The sequence below is a fragment of the Hyalella azteca genome, unplaced genomic scaffold (assembly GCF_000764305.2).
Source record: "Hyalella azteca isolate HAZT.00-mixed unplaced genomic scaffold, Hazt_2.0.2 contig5264, whole genome shotgun sequence".
Classification (NCBI taxonomy): Eukaryota; Metazoa; Arthropoda; class Malacostraca; order Amphipoda; family Hyalellidae; genus Hyalella; species Hyalella azteca.
The window spans coordinates 82,233-109,774 of record NW_025935459.1 but is presented as its reverse complement, the minus strand read 5'-3'; the positions used below and the strand labels follow the sequence as shown (position 1 = coordinate 109,774).

General features: G+C 37.6%; 1 protein-coding gene across 1 annotated transcript in view; it reads left to right on the top strand.

Moving 5' to 3' along the window:
- The first annotated feature begins 1,653 nt into the window (after positions 1-1,653).
- The window catches only part of LOC108672944, a 29,337-nt gene continuing 3,448 nt past the window's right edge, over positions 1,654-27,542 (top strand). Inside the window, exons 1-23 of the mRNA XM_047880347.1 lie at positions 1,654-1,668; positions 2,513-2,698; positions 3,182-3,328; positions 4,092-4,181; positions 5,563-5,688; positions 6,124-6,257; positions 8,244-8,469; positions 9,738-9,915; positions 10,467-10,648; positions 11,425-11,580; positions 12,551-12,712; positions 13,313-13,450; positions 13,622-13,832; positions 18,779-18,922; positions 19,260-19,453; positions 19,717-19,820; positions 20,446-20,535; positions 21,107-21,191; positions 23,333-23,458; positions 24,271-24,383; positions 24,573-24,654; positions 25,460-25,598; positions 26,065-26,303. Of these exons, the coding sequence (XP_047736303.1) occupies positions 1,654-1,668; positions 2,513-2,698; positions 3,182-3,328; positions 4,092-4,181; positions 5,563-5,688; positions 6,124-6,257; positions 8,244-8,469; positions 9,738-9,915; positions 10,467-10,648; positions 11,425-11,580; positions 12,551-12,712; positions 13,313-13,450; positions 13,622-13,832; positions 18,779-18,922; positions 19,260-19,453; positions 19,717-19,820; positions 20,446-20,535; positions 21,107-21,191; positions 23,333-23,458; positions 24,271-24,383; positions 24,573-24,654; positions 25,460-25,598; positions 26,065-26,303 (3,267 nt within the window). The remainder of the gene's footprint in view (positions 1,669-2,512; positions 2,699-3,181; positions 3,329-4,091; positions 4,182-5,562; positions 5,689-6,123; positions 6,258-8,243; positions 8,470-9,737; positions 9,916-10,466; positions 10,649-11,424; positions 11,581-12,550; positions 12,713-13,312; positions 13,451-13,621; positions 13,833-18,778; positions 18,923-19,259; positions 19,454-19,716; positions 19,821-20,445; positions 20,536-21,106; positions 21,192-23,332; positions 23,459-24,270; positions 24,384-24,572; positions 24,655-25,459; positions 25,599-26,064; positions 26,304-27,542) is intronic.

Here is a 27,542-nt window from a genome sequence, read left to right as displayed (position 1 = left end):
CTCTCAAGCTAACACGTGGTTGGATAGCTTCGGAATAAAAACGATGCATACAGCCACGTACGATGAATTTTTAATTGAATCATAGATCTGAAACCTCGAATTTATGTGTCAAAGTTTACGTGTTCGTGTGCTTGAAGCCTGGCAAGGCATATACATGGGGGCTGTTCGAGCATGTATATGTACACTATGCGATATAAGTATTGTTGATACGCGCTCTACTGATGAGATGTCGGAATATTACATACACCAGAACTTTATTCTTATCGAAAGAATTTTTAATTTCTATAAAGCATTTCGAAACAAAGAGGATAGAAATGAATTGGAATAAAAAAAGAAGTTTTAAATTGGCATATATAAAATGTAATTTAAAAGGCGCAATATAGTAATTCCTATATTTTAAAACGAGAAACAATCAAGTCGTATTTTCTGTGTAAAATTTCTGTTCAGACTGATCTCTCCTAATTAACACACATTTGCTTTAAAGTTTAAACGAATGGAATGTCGCGAATCACGAATTGAATGTCACGAATCACGAATGGATTTTAACATTATTCAGGATAAAGAGATTCCAAGATAGCAGGGATTATCGATCACCCGCAACGCCGAGCTCACCTGACAGTAATGAATAATTCAGTCGGAATTCTGCGACTCGATGCCCACTTTCAAATAGCTTGATGCCTCGGTGATTCTGTGACAGTGTTAAAATAGTGTAATCAATCGAACGTCAAGGACTACTACACAGAGTAGAGTAGTCCTTGTCGAACGTATAATTAATTAATAAGAAGTGCAGTCTGTTTCAGAGTTAATTATGATGAATAGTAAATTCATAAGTAAGTAAGTAAAATCCCAATTACTAAGAAGGTTATTTCATAATTATATTTACCAGAAAAATAAAGATAATTCATAAGTCAATATTACCGTGAAAATGTTCGGGAAAAAAAGCCGCCCCACGCCAGAGGGAGCTGAGGTTGACACCAGCACACGACGCAGCTTCTCAGAGCAGTCAGCGCAGCGAGCTGGCCCTCTGAACAGGAGCAGCAGGCGTCTGTCTCTGGGATTAAAGGTACACGTGACGTCGTCACAATTGTAGATATATCATTTGTAGACTTGCGGCAATAATTAAATGGAAATTGATATATATTTGGCTAAATGGGTATGCGTTACACAGTAGAAAACCATTCAAGTTAGTTATTTTATCAGCATAACAGGACTGTCGATGAAACTCACTAGTTGGATGCAAATCATTCAAGTTTTTTTCTTTCTTACAACGACGAAAAGAAAGTAGTTTATCATCAAGCAACTATATCTTGAAACAGATTTTAATCACGCTAAGCGTATGGATTTTTTACGCACATTTCACGAAGTAATTTGAACCATTGACTCTATTAAAACTGAAAAAAATTCATGAACAAGTCATACCGATTGTTCTGTCGCGTACGATGAATCAGCAAGAATATAGTGTGTGCAACAAGACATCTTTTTCTTTTCTATAAAGACGATAGTACGCAAGTTAGACGCTCGCAAATGCAGCTGCAGTTCCGTGAGTAGGAAATATTTTGAGCAGGAAATATTTTGAGTAGGAAATTGGATAGGAAATTTACCTAATTAGTATAAAATATTGTGTACTTGACATTTCTGGATTCATAAATCACCATGCGTGACGAAATTGTATGCTCTGAAACTTAGGTCATTTCGCGACATTCAATATTAAGCTGAACTGTAATTTCGATTAGTTCTTGTCAACGAGCGACGAACGAAAATTCGTTTCAGTTTCTGTCTGAATAAACAGGACACAAGAAATGCGTGTGGACGGTGAGCGTGTAGGCGGGCAGTCAGATAATTTTTTCCATTTCTTTGTGCCTTTTATGCGATTTTTATTAAATTAAATCTGCCTTTTTCCATGCCAATATATAAAATTATTCCTGAGAAGCTGATTGTTATACTCATGGATATTTAATATAGTTTAATATACGCTAATATATCGCCATTTCCGGACGACTGCGCTGAAAAGTTGCTGAACTACCGTCCCAGTGCTGTCTCAAATTATTCATAATTCTCATTGTTCGTTCAACTAAAATGGTGAGGCGGAGTATTTCTGCACCTATCACTTCGAGTTGTATAGGAATTGGATTACTGTACTTCACTTTAAAATAAGTTGCATATCAGCTCCATATTTTCAAAAATTTCGTCTTCGTGCATACGAGAGCACTTCCTTAATTAACTAATACAAGTTTTCGAAGTCAAAGTTTAGAGTAATTATATACATGCATAAATAAACTTCTGCCATCCTGCATACATATTCTGTCAATAGTTACAAACCCTTCTGAATTGAGGTTTTTAATTAATTGACTTCAATGTATTTATAGGATTTTGAAATGGTTGACGACTTTTTTGTTTGACAGCGAAGAGCCCAACGTCTGTGATTGTAAAAATTCATACATCGATTTAAACTATGGCATGTATCATAATATACACGTATGATATATATAGTATATATCATACACTCTTACAGACGTCAGAAAAGTCGGCGAAAGCCAGTACCAAAGTCGTCAATCCCCAGAAGAGCCGCAAGGAGATATTGCAGGAGGTCGACCAGGAACGAAAAGAGCGTCTGCAGTTGAAGAAGGATGTCTTCGGCGAGGATTGGCTGGATAAGTGCTACGAGCAAGTCACGTACCCCAACCCTGCGTGTATTGAGGTATGAAACTGTGATTATATTTAATCCTTGTCGGAACTCATAGGTATAATTGTACCTATATATTTCGGTACGATTATAACGATGTACTTATTGTGCAGCATTACAAGGGTTAATGCCTATTTACTGAAGCTTTTATTTTAATTACAATCTAAAATCAAATTTATATAAAGGAAAAGAATGTATTAGAATGCATTAAAAATGTATTATATTGAAAAAAATTTTCAATATAAATCAGTAAAAGTTTGCACTTAGGTTATGTAAGTGGTTTTTCGAATTAAATCATATGATCACGTTCATCATATCACCCGTACTCACTATCTCATATCACTATCATATCATATACTCACTATCATATCACCCATACCCACACTATTATCAGTTATGCTTATTTTATTTAATTTTGTGAAGTTTTAATATTATTCACTGTATCTTCTTCAACTTTCATTAACGTACATTGGAATTAATTATCGAGTCTCCTGCCAGCTCATGGAAAAGGTGGGTCGAGTTCTGGCCAAACGCATCACGACGCCCCAAGACTCCGAGCAGAAACAGCAGGCCTTGTTCTACCTCCTGGGACCTGAGTACACTGAACAGTACTTCCCCACACGCACCTACAGCGTCGACATCTTGGTACAATATACGACTTTTGCAGCACTTCGTTGTAGAATATACGACATCTTCGACGCATCCTTGTAGAACATTAAATATCTTCGACCATCCTTGTAGAACATTAAATATCTTCGACCATCCTTGTAGAACATTCGACATCTTCGACGCATCTTTGTAGAACATTCGATATCTTCGACGCATCCCTGTAGAACATTCGACATCTTCGACGCATCCCTGTAGAACATTCGACATCTTCGACGCATCCTTGTAGAACATTCGAAATCTTAAACGCATTCTTGTAGAACATTCAACATCTTTGACGCTTCCTTGTAGAACATTCGACATCTTCGACGCATCCTTGTAGAACATTCAACATCTTCGACGCTTCCTTGTAGAACATTCTACGCGTCCTCGTAGAATATTCGACATATTTGACGCATTTATGAAGAACATTCGATCATCAAGCTTTCAAGAATCCTTACTAAGAAGTTTAAAATTTCAATCCATTGTGAAATATTTATTTATGATCATTCGCGTACAAGTGTTGGTAGAAAATTATTTTATAACGATATTAGCTAAATGAAAATAAATTGCATACTTATTTAATTTTCTTGTAGTTTCTTTTTCTTTCTAGCATACACTGCTTGAAATAGCATACATATACTGAAATAGGTTATTATATTTAAATAAATCCGTATATCGAATTATATTCTGCTCATATTTGTTCATGTTTCATTTAAAAATATCACACAAGAAAATTGTTAATCGGAACTTTTCTTCACAGGAACCTCCAAAGATGTTGCCTGCAAGGAAAGAAAAATATCTGGAAGAAATGACCGAGTTCCTGAAAAACACTCTGGATAAAGCCATGGACGTAAGCGGCTTTGAAATAATGTTTATTCTGACTTTTCATGGAATCCTCAATCCTATGCTTCTTAATTTACTTCCCTAATGAAATTTTCACTTACTATTATGTTATCAATAAAATAATTTATGGAGAAATTAAGACACAAAAATACATTTTTCACGTTCATGGCAATTAAAAATGTATATTTTGTGGGTTTGATGGACTATTTTTACTAATTTTCCGATTCCGTTTCCATTGATATCTACATATCTGTGTCTACGGATGCATAGACGTCGTCAATGCTATCCGTATATGAAGACTTCCTAACTTATGTTACCGTCAGTAGACCAAGGGTTACCTGTCTTTGACAGTTGACAAAGGGTTAACCGTCTCCGTCTATAGAAAATGGTTAACCGTTATCGTCATTAGACAAATGATTAACCATCACCGTCAGTTGACAAGGGATCATCCCTATTCGTCGGTAGAAAAATGGTTAACCATAACGTCAGAAGGAAAAGGGTTAACCGTTACTAAAAGTAGACAAAGGCTCAAACGTTACCAAAAGTAGACAAGTAGTAGTAGTAGTAGTAGTATGATGGTTTACTAGCGCTTCAGCTATAGAGCTATTTCGCGCCGGAGGTTATAATTTAACATCGCCAGCAAGGCGGAAGGTCTCAATTAATCAAAATCTCAAGTTAATCATCACCCACAAGGGGCGGAAGGCCTCAATTGTCCAGCCCGCTGAAGCTGGCTCGAAAGAAGTAGCGTTAGCATCTCAAAGAGACGAAGTGACAAGGAGGGACAGGTGAAAATCAACAGAAACGAAGATACTCGCACAAGAGGTCGCTTACACGGGACGTCGGCCGCCCGCACGAGAGAGACAGAGAAGGGAAATGCAGGAAGGGAAGGAATCCTATACCTACATAATAACTTAACCCCACAACCGAGACCTGCAGTCAGACCCCGCGAGCTCAGCGGTGGGGCGCTCAGGAACAATCCCCCTAGGAGCACGAAATCCCATAGGACTTCTGACGCGCACAGACACACGTTTGAAGTCCCCTCTGAGGGGAAAAGTAGACAAGGGGTTAACCGTTACCATAAGTAGACATGGGGTTAACCGCAACCGTAAGTAGACAAAGGGTTAACCGTTACCATAAGTAGACAAAGGTTAACCGTTACCATAAGTAGACAAATGGTTATCCGTTACCATGAGTAGACAAAAGGTTAATACCATAAGTAGACAAAGGGTTAACCGTTGCCATAAGTGGACAAAGGGTTAACCTTTACCGTAGGTAGACAAAGGGTTAACCGTTACCGTAAGTAGACAAATAGTTAACCGTTTTCATAAGTAGACAAATGGTTAACCGTTACCGAAAGTATACAAAGGGTTTAATGTTGCACGTCGCAGGACTGCGGCTTCCCACGTCTGTACACGGAGCACTCGGTGGACGACGAGCTCTACCGCTACCTGTTGGCTGCGCGTACCGTCTTCAGGAAGGGGCTCGAGCAGCGCGTCATGAAGGAGCGAGGCAAGGTGAGTTGTTGAAATGGTTTGGATTGGTGGTTCTTTTGCGTTGCCTGGGGTGGGTGATACGCTGGGTAGTCTAAGATATAATAATATAATAATATAGCGGTTTCTGCGTTTATTAGGCCGTAGGCCTGTCGCCGATTCTTAACATCGCAGAACATCCACAGCATTTTGCGGTCTCGAACTCACAACTCACTGATTCAAATTCTGCTTTGCTTAACCGCCCGGCCTCCTGGCCGATTCTGACCAGAAACTGGCGCACAGAGCTGGGATCGAACCCGCACCTCTCTGCGCCCATCTTGGTACTCTGAACTGCAACCACTGGGCCATGTCTATTGAATTCCCTAAAATGTGCCAAATACAAGGCCTAAAATTGCTAATATTCCTTCATAAATCAGGCTTATTGGATTGCTTAATGGAAAACCTCTTTTCCTTCCTTAGAAGATAAATGGGACCTCAGCTGAGAAGTTACAAGTTCTCGTGGCAGAAGGAGGCCCCCAGATGAGGGTGACAGGATCCAGCATCGTGGCGCTGCTCAACAAACAACCCAGCAAGAAGAAGGCCTTCATACAGAGGTGAGCTCCGTGAACACTGGGTGCTATCCAACTTAACCTACCCCAAGATTATGAGGAGTCTTTGTTTCTTTGAGGACTCTTTGTTTCTTTGAAGAGTCTTTGTTTCTTTGAGGACTCTTTGTTTCTTTGAGGAGTCTTTGTTTCTTTGAGGAGTCTTTGTTTCTTTGAGGAGTCTGTTTCTTTGAGGAGTCTTTGTTTCTTTGAAGAGTTTTTGTTTCATTGAAGAGTCTTCGTTTTTGTGAGGAGTCTTTGTTTCTGTGAGGCGTCTTTGTTTCATTGAAAGTCTTTGTTTCTGTGAGGAGTCTTTGTTTCTTTGAAGAGTCTTTGTTTCTTTGTGGAGTCTTTGTTTCTCTGAAGAGTCTTTGTTTCATTGAAGAGTCTTTGTTTTTGTGAGGAGTCTGTTTCTTTGAGGAGTCTTTGTTTCCTTGAGGAGTCTTTGTTTCTTTGAAGAGTCTTTGTTTCATTGAAGAGTCTTTGTTTTTCTGAGGAGTCTTTCTGTTTCTTTTTCTACCTGCATTAAGATAGGGATCATAATTCATTGCCGAATTGATTTATGTGTGAAGCCACTAATTTTACAACTTAAACTCACAAGTTTGCTCAATTATGAAACAAATTTTCTGAGATTTTTAAGGTATCGAAATGATTTTTCTTATGAACTGCAAAATACCGTGTTGTCTGTATTTAGGAACAATCATCATAAGTAAATACAAAAAATTAATTTCTATCTGATTTACCTCAAAATAATTCAGTGATTTTACATTCCTTACAATAACTTTTAGCTGCCATGTTTGTAGTATCTATATGCGTTTATTTTGCTCGTTGTTTCTCCTATTGTAATTTCAACAGAAGTACTATTGCAAACGATGCAATCAAGTTTCGCACTTATAAATATGTCTTTATGAATATAATGTTAAGTAAACCGTATTATTGACAGTCTGCCCTTTGCCTAGGCTGGCATCAGCGAACTCCAGTCCAATCAGACAAGAATTTTTTAGAAAGCTCGAGCCAACATTAATGAGTCGCCTTTAGTTTTGAACTAATGAACACTCCAAGATACCTTGTACAATATTTGTTGACGCCAGACAGTGCGAAGTAATTTCTTAATATCGTATGAATTTTGAGTAAAAGATGTGTAATAATTCATTCCATAAGTGTACGAAATGGTCTTTATTCCTACAGCTCTTCGTCTGCCCAGCCAATTCAGTGAAGATCGCAGCTCAATTACAATTAAACGATGAAACCCTGAAACCTATTTATGATTCTTAGCTTTCGAAATAACTGCTCACTGACGCGAATAACTTTCGTACAGGTACTTTGGTATACATGCAGAGTTATATTTGAAGAGTATTCTTTATGTTTAATCACGACAATTTTTTTTCGTTCTGTTCATTTTAATAGTCAAAATGCAAGAATTTTTGGTTCAACTTCATATATCCAATGATTTCTGCTCCACCTCTCTTGTCATTATAGACTCGCAATGTAGTATGATCGAACCTTACATTACGTTACTCGTTATTAACATTGACCATTATTTATATGATAACCACTGGGTAGGGTGGCCCAGTGGTTAAAATTAAGAGTATCAAGATTGGAGCAGAGAGGCACGGGTTCGATCCCAGCTCTGTGCGTCAGTTTCTGGTCAGAATTGGCGAGGAGGCCGGGCGGTTTAGCACAGCAGAATTGTAGCAGTAAGTTGCGAGTTCGAGACCGCAACAAGCTGTGAATGTTCTTCGATGTGAAGAATCGGCGACAGTCCTACTGCCTACTAAACGCTGAAACCGATAATAATAATAATAATAATAATAATATAATTATTATCATTATTATTATTATTATTATCAATATTATTATTATTATTATTATTATTATTATTATTATTATTATTATCATCATCATCATTATTATTCTTATTATTATTATATTTGGAAGCGATTATTATACACCATTATTTGTATCAACTGTTTCATCATTCACAATCCCTCTTAGTGTGTCAGGAAAAAAGATGGCGCTGCCCGGCGCGCTCCGACGCTTCGTGTGGACGGAGGTGATGGCGGGGAAGGACAAGAGTCTGAAGCTGAAGGAAGGACAAAGTTGGGAGGCGGAGAAGCTCAAGCTCTTCACTGCTGACCTCTCCAAACAGGCCAAGAAGCAGGGCCTTGCGCGCGTCACGAGGAGCAAGAACGGCGGCCTCATCGATGCCGCGGTTATTGAGGCTAGTTCTCGAGCTCTTTTTTGAGGTCACATTATTGAATTTTATTTGAAGAGCTATTCTCTTTTTGTTCTTAATGCTTGATTTTGTGTTTTTGATCTTTCAAGGCTGCTCTATTGATTGCTCCTTTCCGTGGTACGGGAATTTTGTCGTGGTAATGAAGTCCCTATGCCTGCATTTTCAGGGAGGATATTTGCGTTATCAGAGGAATCTTCTGTTCAGGGATAGTTTTACTTTAATTGAGGTGATTATATGAGCTAGATTGCATATCGGTTCGGTGATTCTGTCATCATGGACTAGGTTGCTGGTGCTCAAGGTGCTCAAGTAATAATAGCGTATTCAGAGCTGGGATCGATCCCGCACCTCTGTGCTCCAATCTTAATGTCGTCGAAGCGGTTCCTGCTATTCCGAAACAACTGCTTTTTGACTATTACTTTTAGTTTAATGGATTATTACCAAGTTTTTTTCTTGACTTCGTTTCGTGTGAGTCTGCCATCAAAAATTCAAACCTTAATTTAAAGCACTTCTAAACATCCTAGTAAGCTGAAATTTGGCATGCATGCTTATGCTGCCTAACAATTCAAGATTTGATCATCAGAAATAATAATTAAAAACATTTTTTTAAACATAATTAAAAAATAGTAAAAAAACACTAAAAATTCACGGTTCTGAATTGAGTTTTTTCTCGAACATCCACACTTGCCAACCCTGGAAATTGATTTGAATTGCTAAAATTGCTAACTAAAAAGTAGAAAATAAATATATAAAATAAAACAAATAAAAAAACACGTTTTCTTAACGGACAAAAAAGAAGAACATTTACTCTTACATAACATTTAAGTTATGTAGAATGTTATGTAATGTTATGTAAGAGTAAGGCGGCGCATCAGCGTAACCGGGAACTAGGAAGTCCCGAACTCATCATAAGGTAAGGTCATAAGTAAATGTTTTTCTTTTTTGTCCGTTAAGAAAACGTGGTTTTTTAAAAGTTTTTTATTTGTTATTATTTGGATGAACAAAATGCATTGAAAAGCAACGTCATTCATACAACGAATATAAATCTTTAAAGATAAAAACAAACTAAAATGAGCAGCAAGTAAAACAGATCAGTGGAAGCGAGTGAAAAATAATATTCAACTAAATGAGACTATTATCCTCCCAAGTCTAATCCTATAGCTGTTAATTTCCTTCATTTTATGTAAGTATCAAAGTTTTTAGCAAAGTTCTTTTACCGTTTACGATTATTCGTGAATGAATGTTCGTTTATACAGATGTTTGACGAGTCCCAGGTATTCAAATCACTGGACTCGGACGACTTCTCTATGCGGATCGCACGGGTGTTGAACACAGCGGACGTTCACTCAGGAAATTTTAGTCCGTTTCACGCGTACCACGTGATAGCTCTGTACACTGCCTACCATCGCAGCGACCTCCAGCCTGAGGATGATGGTGAGTCATTACCGGGAACAGGAATCACTCTTCAGTTTCAGTGAATTTTCACTGGGTGGGTCATGAGTTGTCACTGGGTAGGTCATGAGTGACAACTTACATGAGTAGTCAATGGGAATGATGATCATCACGAGAGGTTGGTCATGAGTTCATATATAACAATAATGTGTTATGTAGTTCCCATTTATGAACTGTAATATATAGGTCATGCTGTGCTTACGGTAACTGGTATGAGTAACTGGTGTGTGCTCATGGTAACTAGAACGGGTAATACGATGCATACGGTAACTGTAATTAGTGGGTCGTTATGTGCACAAATGATACTGTTATGGGTAAAATGTGCTCAGAGTAACTTGGGAAAAATGGGGCACCACCATAACTTTGAGGGTTATATGAAGTTCATAATAGACTGGAAAGTGTTGAAGGATAAATAAAACACGTCAAGGTAAAGTTTGTATTGCAGAATGCATGGTAGTGTAGCGTGAAAAAATAGTACTTTGCATTTGCTAGAAATGTTGCATTGAGTATTTAATATTATGTAATGATGGCAGATTCCGAGACGCTGCATTTGGCGTTCCTGATGACGCAAGTCGCCAGTTTGCTGCTACCTAAGCCGGACTCTGTTTTTGCGATGGCAGAGCGGGCGCTAGGGACTGTACAGGTGCAGGACAGCTTCTACTACAGTCACATCAAAGAGTCGCTCGCCAATCAGCCCAGCAAGATTACTGGCAAGGTGTTGCCCTCTCAATGCTGATTTAAAAAGTTTTTTCTCATATTGGACGTGTTTAATTCTTAATTTAAAAGTGTTGCTTTTTATAGTGAACTCATTTTATTCCTGCAAAAATGTGATTATTTCGATTAAAAAGTGCTGTTTTTATAGTGAACTTGTTTTATTCTTGCAAAATGTGATAATTTCGATTAAAAAGTGTTGTTTTTATTGTGAAATTGTTTGATTATTGCAAAATTGGATCATTTCGATTAAAAAGTGTTGTTTTTACAGTGAACTCATTTTATTATTACAAAGTGTGATCTTTTCGATTGTGAAAAAATACAATAATATTATCAATCGATTCACGAGTAGAAAGAAGGTATGTCTATCGGAGAGATGGAGAATTTTGTAATTTTTAGTTAGTACTCTAAGAATCTTATATAGTACCTGCAATTTTGTAAACAATATAGTATTTCCATCAGGATCGCGGCGCATTTGCGCAAAAAAAAATAACCAAAAATATTAAAGCAATTAATTGCCGGAGATAATAAAGAAGAAGTAACCTGAGATAAATAGAAAAAGACCACAGGGTAGCCAAGCAAACGATTCATCTTACTCATTATGTTTAAAATAATGTTCTTAGGTATATATATGACATTGTTTATAGAACTACTACTCCAAGAAATAATGTTGAAGATTAATTTCTTGGTATTTCTTGGTACTTGTTTCGGACGTAGCAGTCCCAGGCCACGATGGATCGCCGCTTTTCATTCTTAACATTAATTTTTTTCCGTACCTAGGAATTTCCCCCGGAGGTGCTGGACCGCAATCCGTCGGCAGGGACGAAGCTGCTGGACCAGATCCAGCAGCAGCTGTCTGCTTCAGGCGAGCTGCAGGCAAAGCAGCTGCTCGTCTTCACCGATCCAGCAATCTTCGTCAGAAAGTGGATCGCCCAGGTGCCTTCAGCTCTGAAATACTAATTCTTCTGGATAGAAATTTCAAATTTAGTGTGAAATTTATTAGTGGAATTTCAGATTCAGCATAGAAGTAAAAAATATAACTCAGTACTCACTGCAGAGAGTGACAGAGAACGAATTTTCTCGTCGACGAAAACGTGAAGTCACGGACGGACGGACAGACAGACAGACGGACGGACAGATGGACATGGCGAGCAAAATAGATCCTTTTTTCCATAAAAGAGAAAATGCTTAAAAATACGCACAACAGAAATAATTCAGTATGCTCATTATTAATGTATCATAAATCTGAACTCAACAACATTGCTTGAATAACCCAAAATAATATTGAATGGCCTATCATTCCAAGCAACAATTCTGAATACTTTAATATTTGTGTATTAATGAACAAGTCAGACGCAAATGTCCGGGAACCAATTAACTTTTAAAGTGATTTTGTTAGGTAGATCCGTTCATAAGTTTCGAAAAAAATTACATCTGAATATTGTTGAAATTTTGCGTCCAATACATCTAAATATTGTTGAACTTTTTGGTACGTAGTTACGTGGCTGAAGTCCCACTTTGACTTTCATTACACCGTAAAACGCATCATTCCTGTAAATCGCCTTATTCAGTGAAAAGAGTCATGCGGTGACACGTCTTTGGCTTGCGTCGTACCCTGATATTCATCTATATGATACTCATGCTTTGATACTCGTGCTTTGATACTCATGCTTTGATACTCATGCTTTGATACTCATGCATTGAGTATCATAGCATGATACTCATGCTAAGACCGTCTCAGAAGAAGCACCGTCTTTGATACTTATGTTGACATACTCATGCTTTGATACTCATGCTTGCTCTAATACTCATGCCTTAATATGAGTATCATGCTCATATTAAGGCATGATACTCATACAATATGAGTATCATGCTTGCTCTAATACTCATGCTCTGATACTCGCAGTGCTTCATGGGTGTGCTGAGCGTGGGCGCCAGCATGTGGGTGTGGGACCAGCTCATGTTGGGAGGCTGGAGCCCCGAAGTGTTTATCGACGTAGCGACTGCGGTGCTTTGCCTCCTGCGGCCCTGGATGCTTAGAGCGAATAAATATTCGGGCGCTAAGAAGGTAACGTTTGTTTGCGTGACAATAAAAGCGCGCTTTAGTTTATTTTTAGTCATGTTCGATTGGAATATAATTGTTCTAATTACAATATGGTTATAAGGTAATAAAAACGTGATCATTGTTTGATTACAATATTCTGCGTCTGATTGCATGGTCATTTGATAGTTTTTCTTTCAATTTATCTCCCAAATCGTTTTGCAGGTGGTGAAGTGTTAGCTGTTAGTTCAATAGCTCAAGTGTTCAAGTTTATATAATAATATAATATAATAATAATAATAATAATAATAATAATAATAATAATAATAATAAAGTAATAGCGGTTTCAGCGTTTATTAGGCCGTAGGTCTGTCGCCGATTCTTAACATCACAGAACATTAACAGCTTGTTGTGGTCTCGAACGCGCAACTCACTGCTGCAATTCTGCTGTGCTTAACCGCCCGGCCTCCTCGCCGATTCTGACCAGAAACTGGTGCACAGAGCTGGGATCGAACCCGCGCCTCTCAGCGCCAATCTTGATACTCTGAACTGTAACCACTGGGCCACCCTGCCCATAGGTTTGCCTTGCAGTTACTTGCTTCACTCATGTCTGTTCATTCAATACAGGTGCTGCTGCAGGAGCCTGGCAAGATATACACAAGTGATCTGCGCAAAGTGTACAATCACTTGCAGAGCAAAGGTCGTCTTGTTGAGGCGCCTCCTAACACTAACTACATCGGCCCACCCTCCCCTCCAGCCATCCAGGTATTTTACGATAAATTATCAAGTTTTAATACATAAAAATAAATTAGAACTCGGTGCTCCCACGAAAATAAAATCGTTCTCCCCAAGCACGAGCACAGCAGTAAAAGTTCTTAAAGTTTTGATCGAAATTTCAAAGTTTTTTTTTATTCAAAATTTTGATCAAAATTTCAGTTGGTGGACGAAAATGGTCAACATTCTCCAGCTCAGAGCGATGAAACGCGCATCAGACGCTTACAATCAACGCAATCAATGCCACGTGACAGCAACAAGACGTCGCAACAGACGTCAGCTCGCGGAGAAGACCCCAAGACGAGCGTCAGAAAAGCGTCGTCGACACCTTTAAGGGACGACAACGACGACGATTCATCTGATCGACCAAAAAGTATTTGTTTAATTATAACTTTCGTGTGTTTTTTTGATAGGTATGCAAGTTTTATTTATCCTGTAGCTTCTTTACACTCAAATTGCTGCCAAATTTGACGCTAAAATTAAGCGTCATTTGCAACAGCCCACTATCAATTTAGACGCCGCCTCTGAATTCTCAGACTCAGAGAACGTCTGAGAATTCATGTGAATTCTGACCTCTGAGTCTGAGTTCATTTACACTCAGACGCCTCTACCTCTAGAAGCCCCGGACTCCTGCGCAGACGAGCTCACAGCTGCATCGCTATAACGGGCGCCTATCGTTTACCTACAGCTCCCGGGCACGCTAACTATCCGTCAATATTTAACAGGTCGTATTGAGTTGGCAGGCTGACCTTGACTCACGATGCGCTATGGCCTTGAACTCATCCAAATGATTTATATAATGTGCTGCGGACGAAAAAATATTCATTCGTCGTAAACGCACACATTATTCATTTTATTACACTAGTGACTGCGTTTTAAAAATAGGCGAGTTTTCTTAATAACATAAATTATTTTTTCCGCTTGGAGAACTCTCCATAAAAATATGTTGCGTAGGCAGAATGCTGATGATGTTCAATTATAATGACTCAACTAATGCCATCGTTTGTTTCAGAAGTAAAATATTTCCTCACCAGTAATAAAATTGTAATGATTAAAACGATAGAATCACAGTTATTAAAGCCAATGTCGATTCATCTACACCCAGTTATCCTAATAATCATTAGTAAACGGACTTTTTTATTTTTATAAATGCCATAATCTAATTTTTTTTATTTTCAATAAGTAAAACTGTAGCCAATTCAAGGGAAATTACATGCAAAAAGAATAAATTAAGCGTACTTTTACAAAGCCAAATGCCAGGTAAAATGATGAAGCATAAATAATTTAAATAAAATCGTTGTCAAGAAAGACCTTGAACACAATTTCTTTTTGAACTTAAGAGCGCCTTGCCTCATCGTGAATTGGTTGAAAAAAATTATGCGGAGCTTCCCATGCTGATTCTTTTTATCGCCTTGGTATGCCATTAAAGAAACGTTAGAGGTCCATCACCAACGATGATCATTCCGAAGGATAGTTAAGTGGGCTCTAACAATACAGTGTGTTAGAGCATTCGTCTAAAACTCCTGCACTTAGCCTGCACTTGGCTGACAATCGCGTGCTCTTCGGAATGCCTAATTTCTGATACTACAAGGAAAAATTCAGAGGTCAGACTTGAAATTGAGGTGTAGGTAGCAATCTGACACGGCACCAGCAAAAAGAATTCCGGGGCTATTCACTTGTCCCTCCATAAAGCATTGCACATTTTCCTAGGTTTCTGCACTGATTGCTCATCCTGCGTTCAGTCAAAGATATAATTTTGAAAATCCTGAACTTTAAACGTTACTGTAATATATATTTTAACTTTTTGGCAGCGTGATGCAATCGCTTGTCATTTTCCAAGCTTACACAGTAGAAGTCAGTACAACTGCCTCTTTTTGAGAATGATCATATTTTTGTCTTCTATATATATGTATGGAAAAATATGCTGGAGTTTTTTATGTTCCAGTTTTTTCATCCCATAGTTCATCAAAAAATGAAAGGGTGATACAAAGAGAAGAGCTTATAATTTTTTCGTTGGCTCGAGTGGTATCGAGAACATTGATTGCGTGATCATTGATTCCAAGGCAAGCTGAAGGATAAACGAGCTAACATTGTTTTTCTAGGCTACGTATTTAGCCCAGAATGTATACTGACCCCACATCAAGAAATAGCTGCCCTATATACCAAAGAAGTCGAATTTCGTTTAACACCCTGCCAATATTCGGCCATATATCTAATGATTAGGTATGAGCCTCGAGCCTGGAGTGTTTGCCAACGGTTTGTTCATGGCTACACCGTCAATTTGAAGCAGTCGTGACCTGCTCTTGGAATAGAAGCATCTCTCTGAAGGGTATGAGGCGCACGTTGCAAATTGCTGTTATTATGTCCGCTTGCCGTCATAACCCCAATAGCGTATGTGAGCCTAATTGCAGCGTCACGGTGCGGTGGTCGTTCGTCTCTACTGGATTTACGCTGATTTAGCGGAGTGAATCCGTATTTTGGATTTTGAGCTGCGAACTATTTTGCAGTTTTTTAAATATTGTCCTGATAAACCCTTTGCGAAATTAACTCTCTTTTAAACATTCGATTATTATTCATAATACAACACAAAATCATTATATGAAATAATGGACTTATTATTGACGCGTTAATAAAGAGTTTAGGACTTACGTTTCATCTTCACATTGGATTTTTAAGTGCTTGATACAAAATTTATTACTAGGAAGTGAATCAGAATAAGTTAACAGAGTGTGTTAATCTACGCGTCGGAAGCACCAAGTAAGTAATTTGTGTAAAGCAATCAAATGTGAAACCCATGGAATATTTCTTCCTTCTTTCTGAACTAGATTTTAAGGCTGATTTTCAAGGATATGATTGAATTGAAATACTAATGTTACCTCTTGCAGATTATCAAATAGGTGAACAAATTATACCAATTACTCTGAAGCCCAAATAATAGATCAAATATAATTCTGATCAGCGACATTACAATTACAGACATTTTCCCATTACCGTCAGAGAGTTTTTTTCTTTCCAATCAGAGACATGTTATAAGCACACTTTTTAGAAACAAACGTGCAAATAAACGACAAAGATCTTCTCGATATTAGGAATGGGGTTTTATGTATCTAAATATGCAAGAAATCAAATTATTTTTCACGTAAATTGTTATTTGATGTAATCGATGTTGGCTTTTTACTTGTAACCTGCAATTGTCGAGAGAACCACTCTGTCTGAAAAGCCATATTATGGAATGTAAAATATAGAAATTTAAAAAAATTTTCTTGTATTAGTTTTTACGCAGCTTGAACCAGCAATCAAGCAATTTCTAAATTACCATTCATTTTTGATTTTTGAATTGAAAGCATGAACGGAAAACAGCCAGTGTCCATTTAATTTTTAAGGCCTAAAGTTGATTTTGAAGGCCCCTATAATCCCCCCTGAATGTTTAATTAAACTGTTTTTGATCAACAAACAACGTTTTCTGTACAAAAATATTAATAATTATTGAACGTTGGTAACTGATGAGGTGGCATCATAGCTCGATCACATATCAATGAAAGTCTACGGCAAATGCTAACAGGATTCAATTATCTCGGGATTGTTTATGTACTGAAGTTGACCATTAAGCTTTGATACGTTGCTTAAAATTAAATTGATTGAAATATCTCAATTGATTTGGGATTTTTTAATTTTGTTTCATTTTATTTTCTGTAGTAATAATCTGCAATAAAAATTTCTATAACAAGTTTTAACATACAGTATGTCCGTCCATTATGAAACTTTCTTCTACCAAAAATTGCTTTTCGCTCTAGGGCCATACACATGCAACAATACCAAGTTTACAAATGGTGTTAATAATGCAAACTATTAGCGCATTATTGATCTCCTAGCCGTATCATGAAGGCTCTTATGCACAATTACTAATGGAATTATTAATTATTTCTGTTTGTAATCAGCCAGATATTTTGTGCTTCGATAAATAGGGCTCGAAGTTAAATTTCTATTAGCCCCTGTATCTTTTGTATAAATTAAATGAGCTATAGCGTTGATATTCAGTTTTTACGCTCAGTTTCGCTATTTCAAGGTTTCAACACGGCAACTTCTTGAACAGTATCCTGTGGCAGACATCGAGAACGGGCCAAGCTAATGTTTGTTATTCAAAGCCCCACATGTCAGATATTAGTTGAGATCACGCGCAACTTCCTTAAATTGCCTAGGATCATGCGACTATCGGCTTGACGTGCGTGACTGCCGTGAACCTTCACCTGGACTGCACCAGCGGTAGCGGCATTAACTGCTGGAAAATATGTACCCTAGCGGCCTTATTCTAATTTGTTAGGCCCCAGAGCGAGAAATAGTTTGTTTTTATTTCAAGATGGGCACGCGACGCTTTATATGATATATTTTCAGATTATTGCAGTTTTACTATATTTAAATAATTTGTTCTCCCTTCATTTAATAGTAAACGGTTTAATAGTAAGTGGAAATAATTTGAAAATGAAGAAAGTAATCGTTAGGATTTCACTTCATTTTCAAACGTTGACGCTTTTTTTTTATTAAGTTGACTTTACGTGTTGATTGCTATTACAGTTAGAGTAACTGGTACTAACTTATTTCTTTGTCTAGTACTAATTAGTAATAACTTATTTCATTAAGTCGTCATGAGCGCATCGCGTGTGCTCTTTCATGATAAAAATGGTCGCGCACTCTCGTAACAACGCACTCGTATAACTCGAAGCAATCATAAGTTCAACAACGCCATCATAAGTTCAACAACGCGACCATAAATTCAAGTTCTAACAAAGAGCTCGTAGTGCAGCTTTTGAAGCTAGCTACGCCCCGCGACAGTAGAGTTTATGAGACAAAGTCAGAAAATTGCAGCTAATAGATCATTTTCCTTCCAATTACCCGCTGTACACGGCACAAAGAGCTCATAAAGGACGACATGGGCAGGTATTTGAGTATTCGTGGATGGCTCTCCACCTTCATCAAGAAGGCAAACCGTGTGATTTCATTAGATCCACCAGGAAGTAATTGTGAACACAATTTAATACAGTAAAAGGTTAAAAATAATTATGTAATGTTTTCAGTGGCGACGCACTTCTTAAGCCCATAGTGTTATGAGCTTGAATCTTACTCCGGACGCTCACAACTAAGTTCAAAGTATCCTTCATTTTTGCGGAAAAAATTAAGCGCCACTCTTGCTCTATTATGTACACGATAATTACGAGTGGTTCTATACTAGATGTGTCCTGGCAGACACAGTGCATGGTTTCCGATGTTAATTACCAACATGTAGTATTAGTTTGATGCTTGTTACATGTCCATAAATTGCAGTGACAGTGAAGCCGTTCCAAGTGGGTACTGGCTTCTCCCTCGAGGTCGACAAGCTGCTCGATGCCAAGGACGATGATGATGATGACGATGAACCCTTGCCCCTTCCTGAACCTCCGCCGGACTCAGACGACGAGCAAAAGCCTGGTGCGTTCATTTCATAATTGTATAATCGATGCTATTTCCAAAATCTCCACGTGATGCAGATGGAATAATATTTTTGATTAGTAGCACACTGTTAGAAAAAATTACCGTTAACGTTATTACCGGCGCTTCAGTGACCGGTCGGCACGTGAAAAGAAACACCGTGTCACTGTTTTTATTCTAATTTACCACTATAAATCCGTAAAACATCTGATAAAAACGGCGAAACAGTTTATTTTCACAGGGGACTGGCCACTAGAGCGCCTGTGAGACCGTTTTTTTCACCGTTTTTTCTAACAGTGCACAATGAAAATGTGGGTGTAATTTTTATACTCATCAGAGGACGACACTCCCGAAGAGGACAACTTCGACCCTCCTGCCCCTTTCGTGCCTCCTCCTGCGGAGGATAAGGCGTGGCTGCCTCACGATCCCTCCACCAGGAGCAAGCTGCCCAAGCCATGCCGGATCTCGGACACCGTCGATCTCTACATCGACTCAGTGCGCTTCATGCCGGACTGCGCAAACCTATGCAAAGTGAATTTTTAGATCAAATTTTCATTTAGAGTGCTTAACGCATATCTTTTGCTAATTTCTCTATGCCTTTTACCATCTTTTATTAATTTGTTACACAAATTTACTCTATGTATAACGAAATACAAATAATAACGAACCAACTAGCCAATACAATTCCTTAGTTTTACAGTTCTCCTTGTGCTGTTGATATAAACAAATAATCGAGGCTGACATTCAAAGAGACACTTTACATAATAATAAATTATTTCTAATTCATTGTTAAGATAACTGGCCGCGTGTTCAACATACACTTGGACGATGACGTTAAGTCACCTGAAATTCTCGCCTACCCCAGCCTACTGGGGTCTCTGACGTGCCCGACTTTCAAGTAATGCCTTCACATTTTTTGACCGTCATGATTTTCATAATATAAATACGATTAAAGTGTATAAATAAATTCTGAATATAGGAGTGGGTTTTATTTGTATCACTTGTAAATTAAAAATTATTATAGAATTCTTCTAACGAATTCGAAAGAACGATATATGAAATATCATTCATCGTGGTAGTAGGACAACTAACCAAAATGGTAGTTGTATAGTGAATACAGACATTCGTTTTCTATTCTGAAGGCATGCATTCCAATTTTAAAGTGATTGTGCTAATTATGTAAGAAGATATTAGAGATAATATGTATAACATTTCATCCTATGTGGCCTGCAGTAATCATAATAAATGGAGTACTTTATATTGGTCGAATTCAATAAGTCCCTATTGGCCTTATCACAATATGTTTCATCAGAAATTTTCCGAGCTGAAAAAAGTGCTTTAGGAAACTTTACATACCAATATTTAAAATCGTTATTGTTTAATGCCTTTTAGATAGCCAAATGCATGACCTAACCGTGGGTGTTCAATCACTGTTTAGTCCCTCATTATTGCCCAACAAAACTTCGAATATTGATTCGAATGGTACTTTCATCAGTGTAATACTGATAAGAAAATCTCTTCAGGTATCGTCTGGTACTGAATGAAGACCGCCAGTTCCTGAACCCCGACTTGGTGGTTATGCTTACCCTGCACATCCAGCAAGAGTCAATACGGTAAGAGATGACAACCTTCAGAATGTTCGGTAGTTGTGCTCACTCTCTACATCCAGCAAGAGTCAATACGGTAAGAGATGACAAGCTTTTTTTTTTGACAAGCTTATGAGTGTTCGGTAGTTGTGCTCACCCTGCACTTCCAGCAAGAGTCAATACAGTAAGAGATGACAAGCTTAAGAGTGTTCGGTAGTTATGCTTACCCTACTCATCCAGCAAAAGTCAATACAGTAAGAGATGATGAGTTTACAACTGCATAGTAGTAATGTTTCCGCTGCGCATTAAGCAATGGTCAATACTGCAAGAGTTCATTGCCCTAGTAGTGTTCGGTGATCACTCTTTATATCCATTGCAACAAATTTTTCCCACTAAAACAATTATTTGTGGTTTGTCAGAAACTCTGCGATCGATTGACAAAAATGAATCACACAGAACAAAATTTAGCCCCCAAGCTCATTAATAATAGCAATAGCTCCTTTAATAAGGTCGATGTTCGAAAATGTAATTTTATATTGTCGCTCGGTTGTAAATACAAATGGACTTAATGCAAAATAGACGTACTCATCGATTGCAGGTTGGTGACGCCGCTGGGGTCGTGCCTTGTTTCACTCTTCAACTCTGACCTCGCGGAGCCTCTGCTGTGTGTAGGCGCATATCAGGTAACCGGAAGTTTCAAAAGCGATAATAAGTTTTGAAATTAAATAATTTAAAAATTCAGAAATAATTTCTTCATTCATATTTCTAATTAGAAAATTTTAAAAATTATCTTCATTTATTGAAACACTCCTCATTATTGGTCAGTGTTCAACCAACTTTCGATTTTTATATTTTTTATTTGAGGCTCATGAGAGAAGTTTGGCGCACAATTAGTGTGTTTCACGTTGATGGTGCGTTCATTCTGGTCTGACTAAATATCTGCTATTTAAACTATTGTCAAATATCACCAGCTTATAAAAAGCGTAACTAATTATGAAATTAGGAATTTAAAAGCAAAGAAAACAGCCAGAATATTAACCATTTCTTAAGAATGAAAACGTTTCGGAGTCCAGCTCCATCGTCAGTTCAAAGTTCGGTGTGTTGTAAGCAGCAAAAATGGGTCTAAACTGAAATTTCGAAGCGAAATCTGGCTTATGAATCTTAGGCAAGCCATACAAAATACCTGGGTACACCCTTCTAAATTACAGACCCCTCTAAATTTATCGAAATCACAGATCCAATTGCTAAAACTATTTTGAAGATTGAGGATAAAATTAATAATTTTTTGAGAAAACTTAAAGATTCCGCTGCACTTTCTTCTGAAACTTATTTGAAACTTTATGCCTCTGGCTCTTGCCCAGGTATTTTGCGCGCTGAAATTTATGATGGCGCTGCTTCCTTGCATAATTAAAAAAGTAGAACGGAATTTTTACACCGGAACCTGCAAAAAATCTTGAGTTTTAGTACTTTTTGGCCTTTTTTGTCCGCGAACTTGGCCGATTTTTAGGTCAGTTGGCAACCCTGTTTGGAAGATATATTCTCCAGAACCCCGGTTTTGAGCAATGGAGAGCAGCGGAAGGCATAGTCATAAGTCATCTCATGTCTGATATGCTTATTTCGGTAAAATTTGACGGTTTGGGCATTTTCCAGTAGATTTTGCAATCAAAAATCTAATGTAACCTTAAATATACTGTAAATTTCAATGTAGATAGAAATTGAATTATTGCACCGCAAATTACTAATTTATTAATAAATATTGAAATCTGGCCGTTTCTTGTAAATGTATTAGGCCGTTTTCTTCTCCTATCATACACTGCTGGTCATTTTCTGTTACGCACTAAGCAGTAGTCTCGTGAGTGCCATCTTGTACGGGTGTAAATTGACACTGTTCTCATTTCAATTGTACAATACTGTCGTGTGTAGTGAAGTATAAGCCTATAATATCATCCAGAATGAAAAAGCCCGGTACTTCTAAACATGATATGCACCGCACTCGAAGAAAGACTTCACTAGCAAATGAATATGAAGTTTGCTATATAAGGCTATAACCGACCACTCTTAATGCCGGTAATGATATTCAAGTGCTGCGCAATGGACTGCGGAGTGCGGAGTTTCTCAAGATATCGGCTGTAGGAGAAATTTACTGCTAACGGTATGTGTTTGTTAATTGTTGACCTGTGCATTAAACTATTCGTGTTCATATCATATGTGTTCTAATTTTTAATTTATCGCGATGACTGAAGCGATTAGTGGAACCAAATGTTAAGCATTGTCAACAGTCGATTCTACTGATGAATAGACTCGATTGGTGTTGCGTAGTTAGTTCTGAATTGGCACGCACTACCGGTAAGGCCAAGCGGAAGGTAGTCATCAACAGTTTAGCTTGCAAATAAAACATGATTAACAAGGTTGCAAAGCCTATTTGATAGTAATTTACTTGTTCTTCGCTCGTAATTTTATTCTTCATTTCATGTGTCATCAAATTTGTTTCCGGAGCTACGTCGAAGTATCGTTATGAAAGTATTTATTCAGTTTTAGCAAATTAAGCGTGGATATGCCTCTGCAACTAGAAGTCTGTTTTCATTTCAGTAAGTTAGTTTTGGATAGGCTGCTGTTAGTCTCGCGCATGAGTCATGTGTGCGCTATAAAATTTCGGCCAAATTGTGCCGATGCGGTTGGTAACGCGTTCCGTGCAGACGAAACAGAGCAAAACTATTGAACTACAGACAGCGTTCTCACTCAGGTTATGGAAGGAACGTAATGACATTATAAAACTTTGTCTATTTGTCTAACTAAATGTCTATTTCATGCTCGGTTTGCTCAGAAACGCCTTCGGTACGGTCGGCCCAAGCCTGAAGGTGGCATGACCAAACTCGTGGCTTCGGACATGGATAACAACAAGCCCATACCTGCCCTTACTATCCTGTACAGGATCATGCCTCATACTAAGGTAGGTTTCTTGTCTTCTTGTCTTCGAAATATTGAGGCGAAAGTGAATCATTTTCCTATAGCCTGTTCTTTGTTATTGATTGAGCTAAAATTTCGCTTTCGCTCATGAATTTAAACTCCCGATATTACTGAGTATAAGGAGCGTTAACATAATTCGCATGTTACCAAATTCAAATATTACATAAAATTAAATGACACCTTGATCACTCACCGCAGATGACGTTTTCACTTGCACAGAACGCGTTTCAAAACAAATTATCTTATTAGGAGAGTGTTGTAGGCTAATATCACGCTGCCCAATGAAAACGCCTCAGAAATCGATTTCACTATGCAGGTTTTAACATTAAAAATATGTTCAAAGAAACTTTTATCTGTTAAAAAATAAAGATAATTACTGTTAATTAAAGATTTAATTTTTTTGTCCTAAAATTGGCAGCGCTTGAAAACTTAATTAAGAAATTCAATTATTTGTTCCTGATTGTTAGAATAACAGAAAAAAATGATTTTGTAAGAGATAGATTAACGCGGAAATATTTTTAATGAGCTTTGAATCTTGCTCAGCATTTAGTGCCACCAATGACTTGCCCCCTAGTGTTTTGTGACTTCTCTAATGGCTGTAAAACCTAATTGGACAATGTGCTGTGCCGCATTCGTTATGGTCGTCATTGCCATTATCTATTTAGTATGGACTACGCAATCCAAGTTTATGTCGTTAAGAACGTCATTGCCAGTAACTATTTAGTATGGACTTCGCAATCCAAGTTTATGGTATCAATATCAATAATTATTACATATTTTGTCATTCTACCGCAGGAATATATACCGGCTCCGGCGTACGAGACGGGGGCTTACCGATCCAAAGGATGTCAGCCTACAACCACCGAGCTGGCGCTCATCCACCATTACTGCTACCACCCTGAATATGAGTGCGTGTCCGGTAGAACTAAATCTATAATTCTATTATCTGCAGTCTTTCTGTCGCTCAAATTGACGCAAAATTAATAAATCGTGTTATAACCCTCTTAAAATTAAAGTATTCAGCTAATTTCACAAATTGATTGATTTAATTTATTGACAAAACTTACATTGGGTTGCATAAAATATTCATTGCGCAGGACCTCGACAATGCAAGACCGAGCTGAGGCGCTTATGACAGCGGAGAAGGAAAGCGGCGTCGGCGATCTAAAGAAAGTTGAGGTCCGTTGCGAATTTTCCTGATGAGTAGTGACAAAATTTCATGGAAATCTAACTTAGCAACGTTCCGAAATTCAATGTTCAAAGTACTCAATCAGAAGTAGAGTGAAATTCAATTATATTTCAGCTCAAGTCTGAGATTCCCTCGTTTAGTTGTCTAATGATTATTAATGCCTATTTTTATATTTATATTTTTAACTGGCATTAATTACTATGAAAATTGCATCCCGCAGAGAATTATTAAATTGTACTGCCTTTCAATTTCATATAAAGATATTAATTTGTCTGTGATGATTGAACAATATATATTTTATGGTCAGTGCTCCAAGGACTTCAAGCCTAAATTTTAGTTCATATGAGTCCGATTAAAGTAAAACACCTCCATGTTTACATGCAGCTTTCTCTAAATATGTCACTTCTCTCGTAAACGAATGGGCTAAATTTATTGGTAAAATAGATTTTATTAGCACGATTAAAATTGCTATGATGTTCAATTCGATTTAATTCGAGGAGATTTTCGCGCCTACTCTCCCTTGTATTAGAGTTACCATTAATAATGCATGTTCCCGCCTAAAAATCTGTGCCGTATCAGCTCATTTCGTCTCCAATGAATTTTCTACGGTAATAACTTCTCTCATTCAAAACGTCCGATTACTTGTTTGTTTCCAATATTAACTTAGCTATTTCCCTTACGAAGATAATTCAATGCCCCACGTTTTTTACGCTCAAGCACCTCAGTAAAATATTTTTAAGAAAAAAATTAAGTATTTCTCAATTTTGCTTTTTAATGATGGTTCACGTTGCTCAGGCGTACTTCAAAAAGAAACTTCAGAACAAAATTCCGAAAGGCAAAACTCTGCCCCCTGAGACTGACTTCGCCCACTTCACCGAATACAACATCGCTCAAGGCTTCAAAGTTGACGTGCAAGGCGCCTTTAACTTACCGGGTGAATTAAACTCGTGCAAGTTCATTAAAATTTTCTGATAGATGGATTTTTTTCCGCGCTCTGCATATTACTTTAAACACGTTTGAACATCAACAGCTTAATATTTGATTTTTCTGTGTGATTCGCATAGGCAGTGTGAATGAGAACATAGATTAACCTAAGAAAAATACAAGGTGATTTTGTTGGCAATCGTTTTTTTTCGATAGATAACTAAAGTTGTTACTGTGTGTTGTAGATAGGGTTATTGTCACACATTGTCATGTGCATTACCTATATTTTTGTATTTATTACCCTCTTAAAGCACGTCACAGCTCTGAGATGCACTTTTGATCATATTGCTCTTATCGAGGATTAATAAGTATATAATAAAAGTATTAAGCTGGCTATAAAGAATATTTCGTATTATGAAATTATTGAAAATAGTTGAAAATAAATCAGAAAATAATATTCAAATAAATAATTACAGAAGCATTTGAAGGCTACTACATCCTGGCCTATGCTGAGGTCATCGACAGCGAAGAGGGCGAGGCAGAGCGGGAGAAAGAAGAAGAGAAAAAGAAGAAGGTCACAGACAAGAAGAAGGCAGCACAGAAGGACTTCGTCTGGATAGACGAGTACCCACCAGGGGAGCAGCGTATGATGACCAGCAGGCTGGACACCAAGAGCAGTCCACGAGCTCCTCAATGGCTCGACGAACACGTCGCTGTGAGTTCATAATAGCGGTCTCAGCGTTTAGTAGGCCGTAGGCCTGTCGCCGATTCTTAACATCGCAGAACATTCACAGCATTTTGCGGTCTCGAACTCGCAAATCACTGCTCCAATTCTGCTTTGCTTGACCGCCCGGCCTCCATGCCGATTCTGACCAGAAACTGACGCACAGAGCTGGGATCGAACCCGCACCTTTCTGCTCCAATTTTGGTACTCTGAACTTTAACCACTGGGTCCCCATTGGGCCATATCACATGAAACATAAAATCTTCGTTAGAAAAAAAATATTAATCCTCCAGGCTAATGACGTTGAAAAAAACGTTGATTATTAGAATTTCTAAATGATATAAATAATAACAAAATATGTGAGTAATAATTATATCATTTTTTCTCATATCGAAAGTTCATCAAGAATTTAATAGCTTAGAGGATGCCAAGTAAATTCACCGTATCTTCATTGAAAACGTTTCGGGAAACAACTCCATAATCAGTTTGCAACTTTTTGTTTACTTCTATAGAATACAAGAACTATTGTCAGTCAAAATCTAAACATACACGAAAGAGATTGAAACAATGGAACAATGAACCGATAGATTTACAATTTCAAGAGGATATGAGCTGCTTTATGTTCGCATCGGCGCCCGTCTGAATGACGTCGCGTAACTACATCCGTATTTCTGAAGATTTTTGTTCCGATGTCGTTTTCTCGTTCCTTAGGATTTAGTCTCTTACGTATACACTTAGATTTTACAACACTTCTCTTTAACTTCACTTCTTGTTTGTCTGTCTGTCTGCTACAAATCTTATAATCGATTTTTAACACAATTCTACCTCTCCAATCGATCTGAAATTTTGCACATTGAGTAAAGTTGGAGTCATTGCATGAATCAATTGACAGAATAAATAATTTTGAAAATTTAATTTCTTTATGTATTAAAATTATTAAAAAATTAATTTTTTAATATTCGAAATTAAAATTAGAAATTTATTGTACATGTTTTACATTGGAGACACTGGATTTTTTAGAAGTGTTGTCTTTAAAAAGTAATTTTTAAACGTATATTACTCACTGATGATCTGGTATTCTATAGAGCCTTCTAAATTGATGATGGAGCTGGTCATCAAAATGCTTTCGACGAAGATATACTTAGTGAATTTACTTGGCGATTGCTTTGTTTTCGAATTTTTGTATGATATATGTTTTACTCTACGATTCATCAACGCTGAAATTTCCGT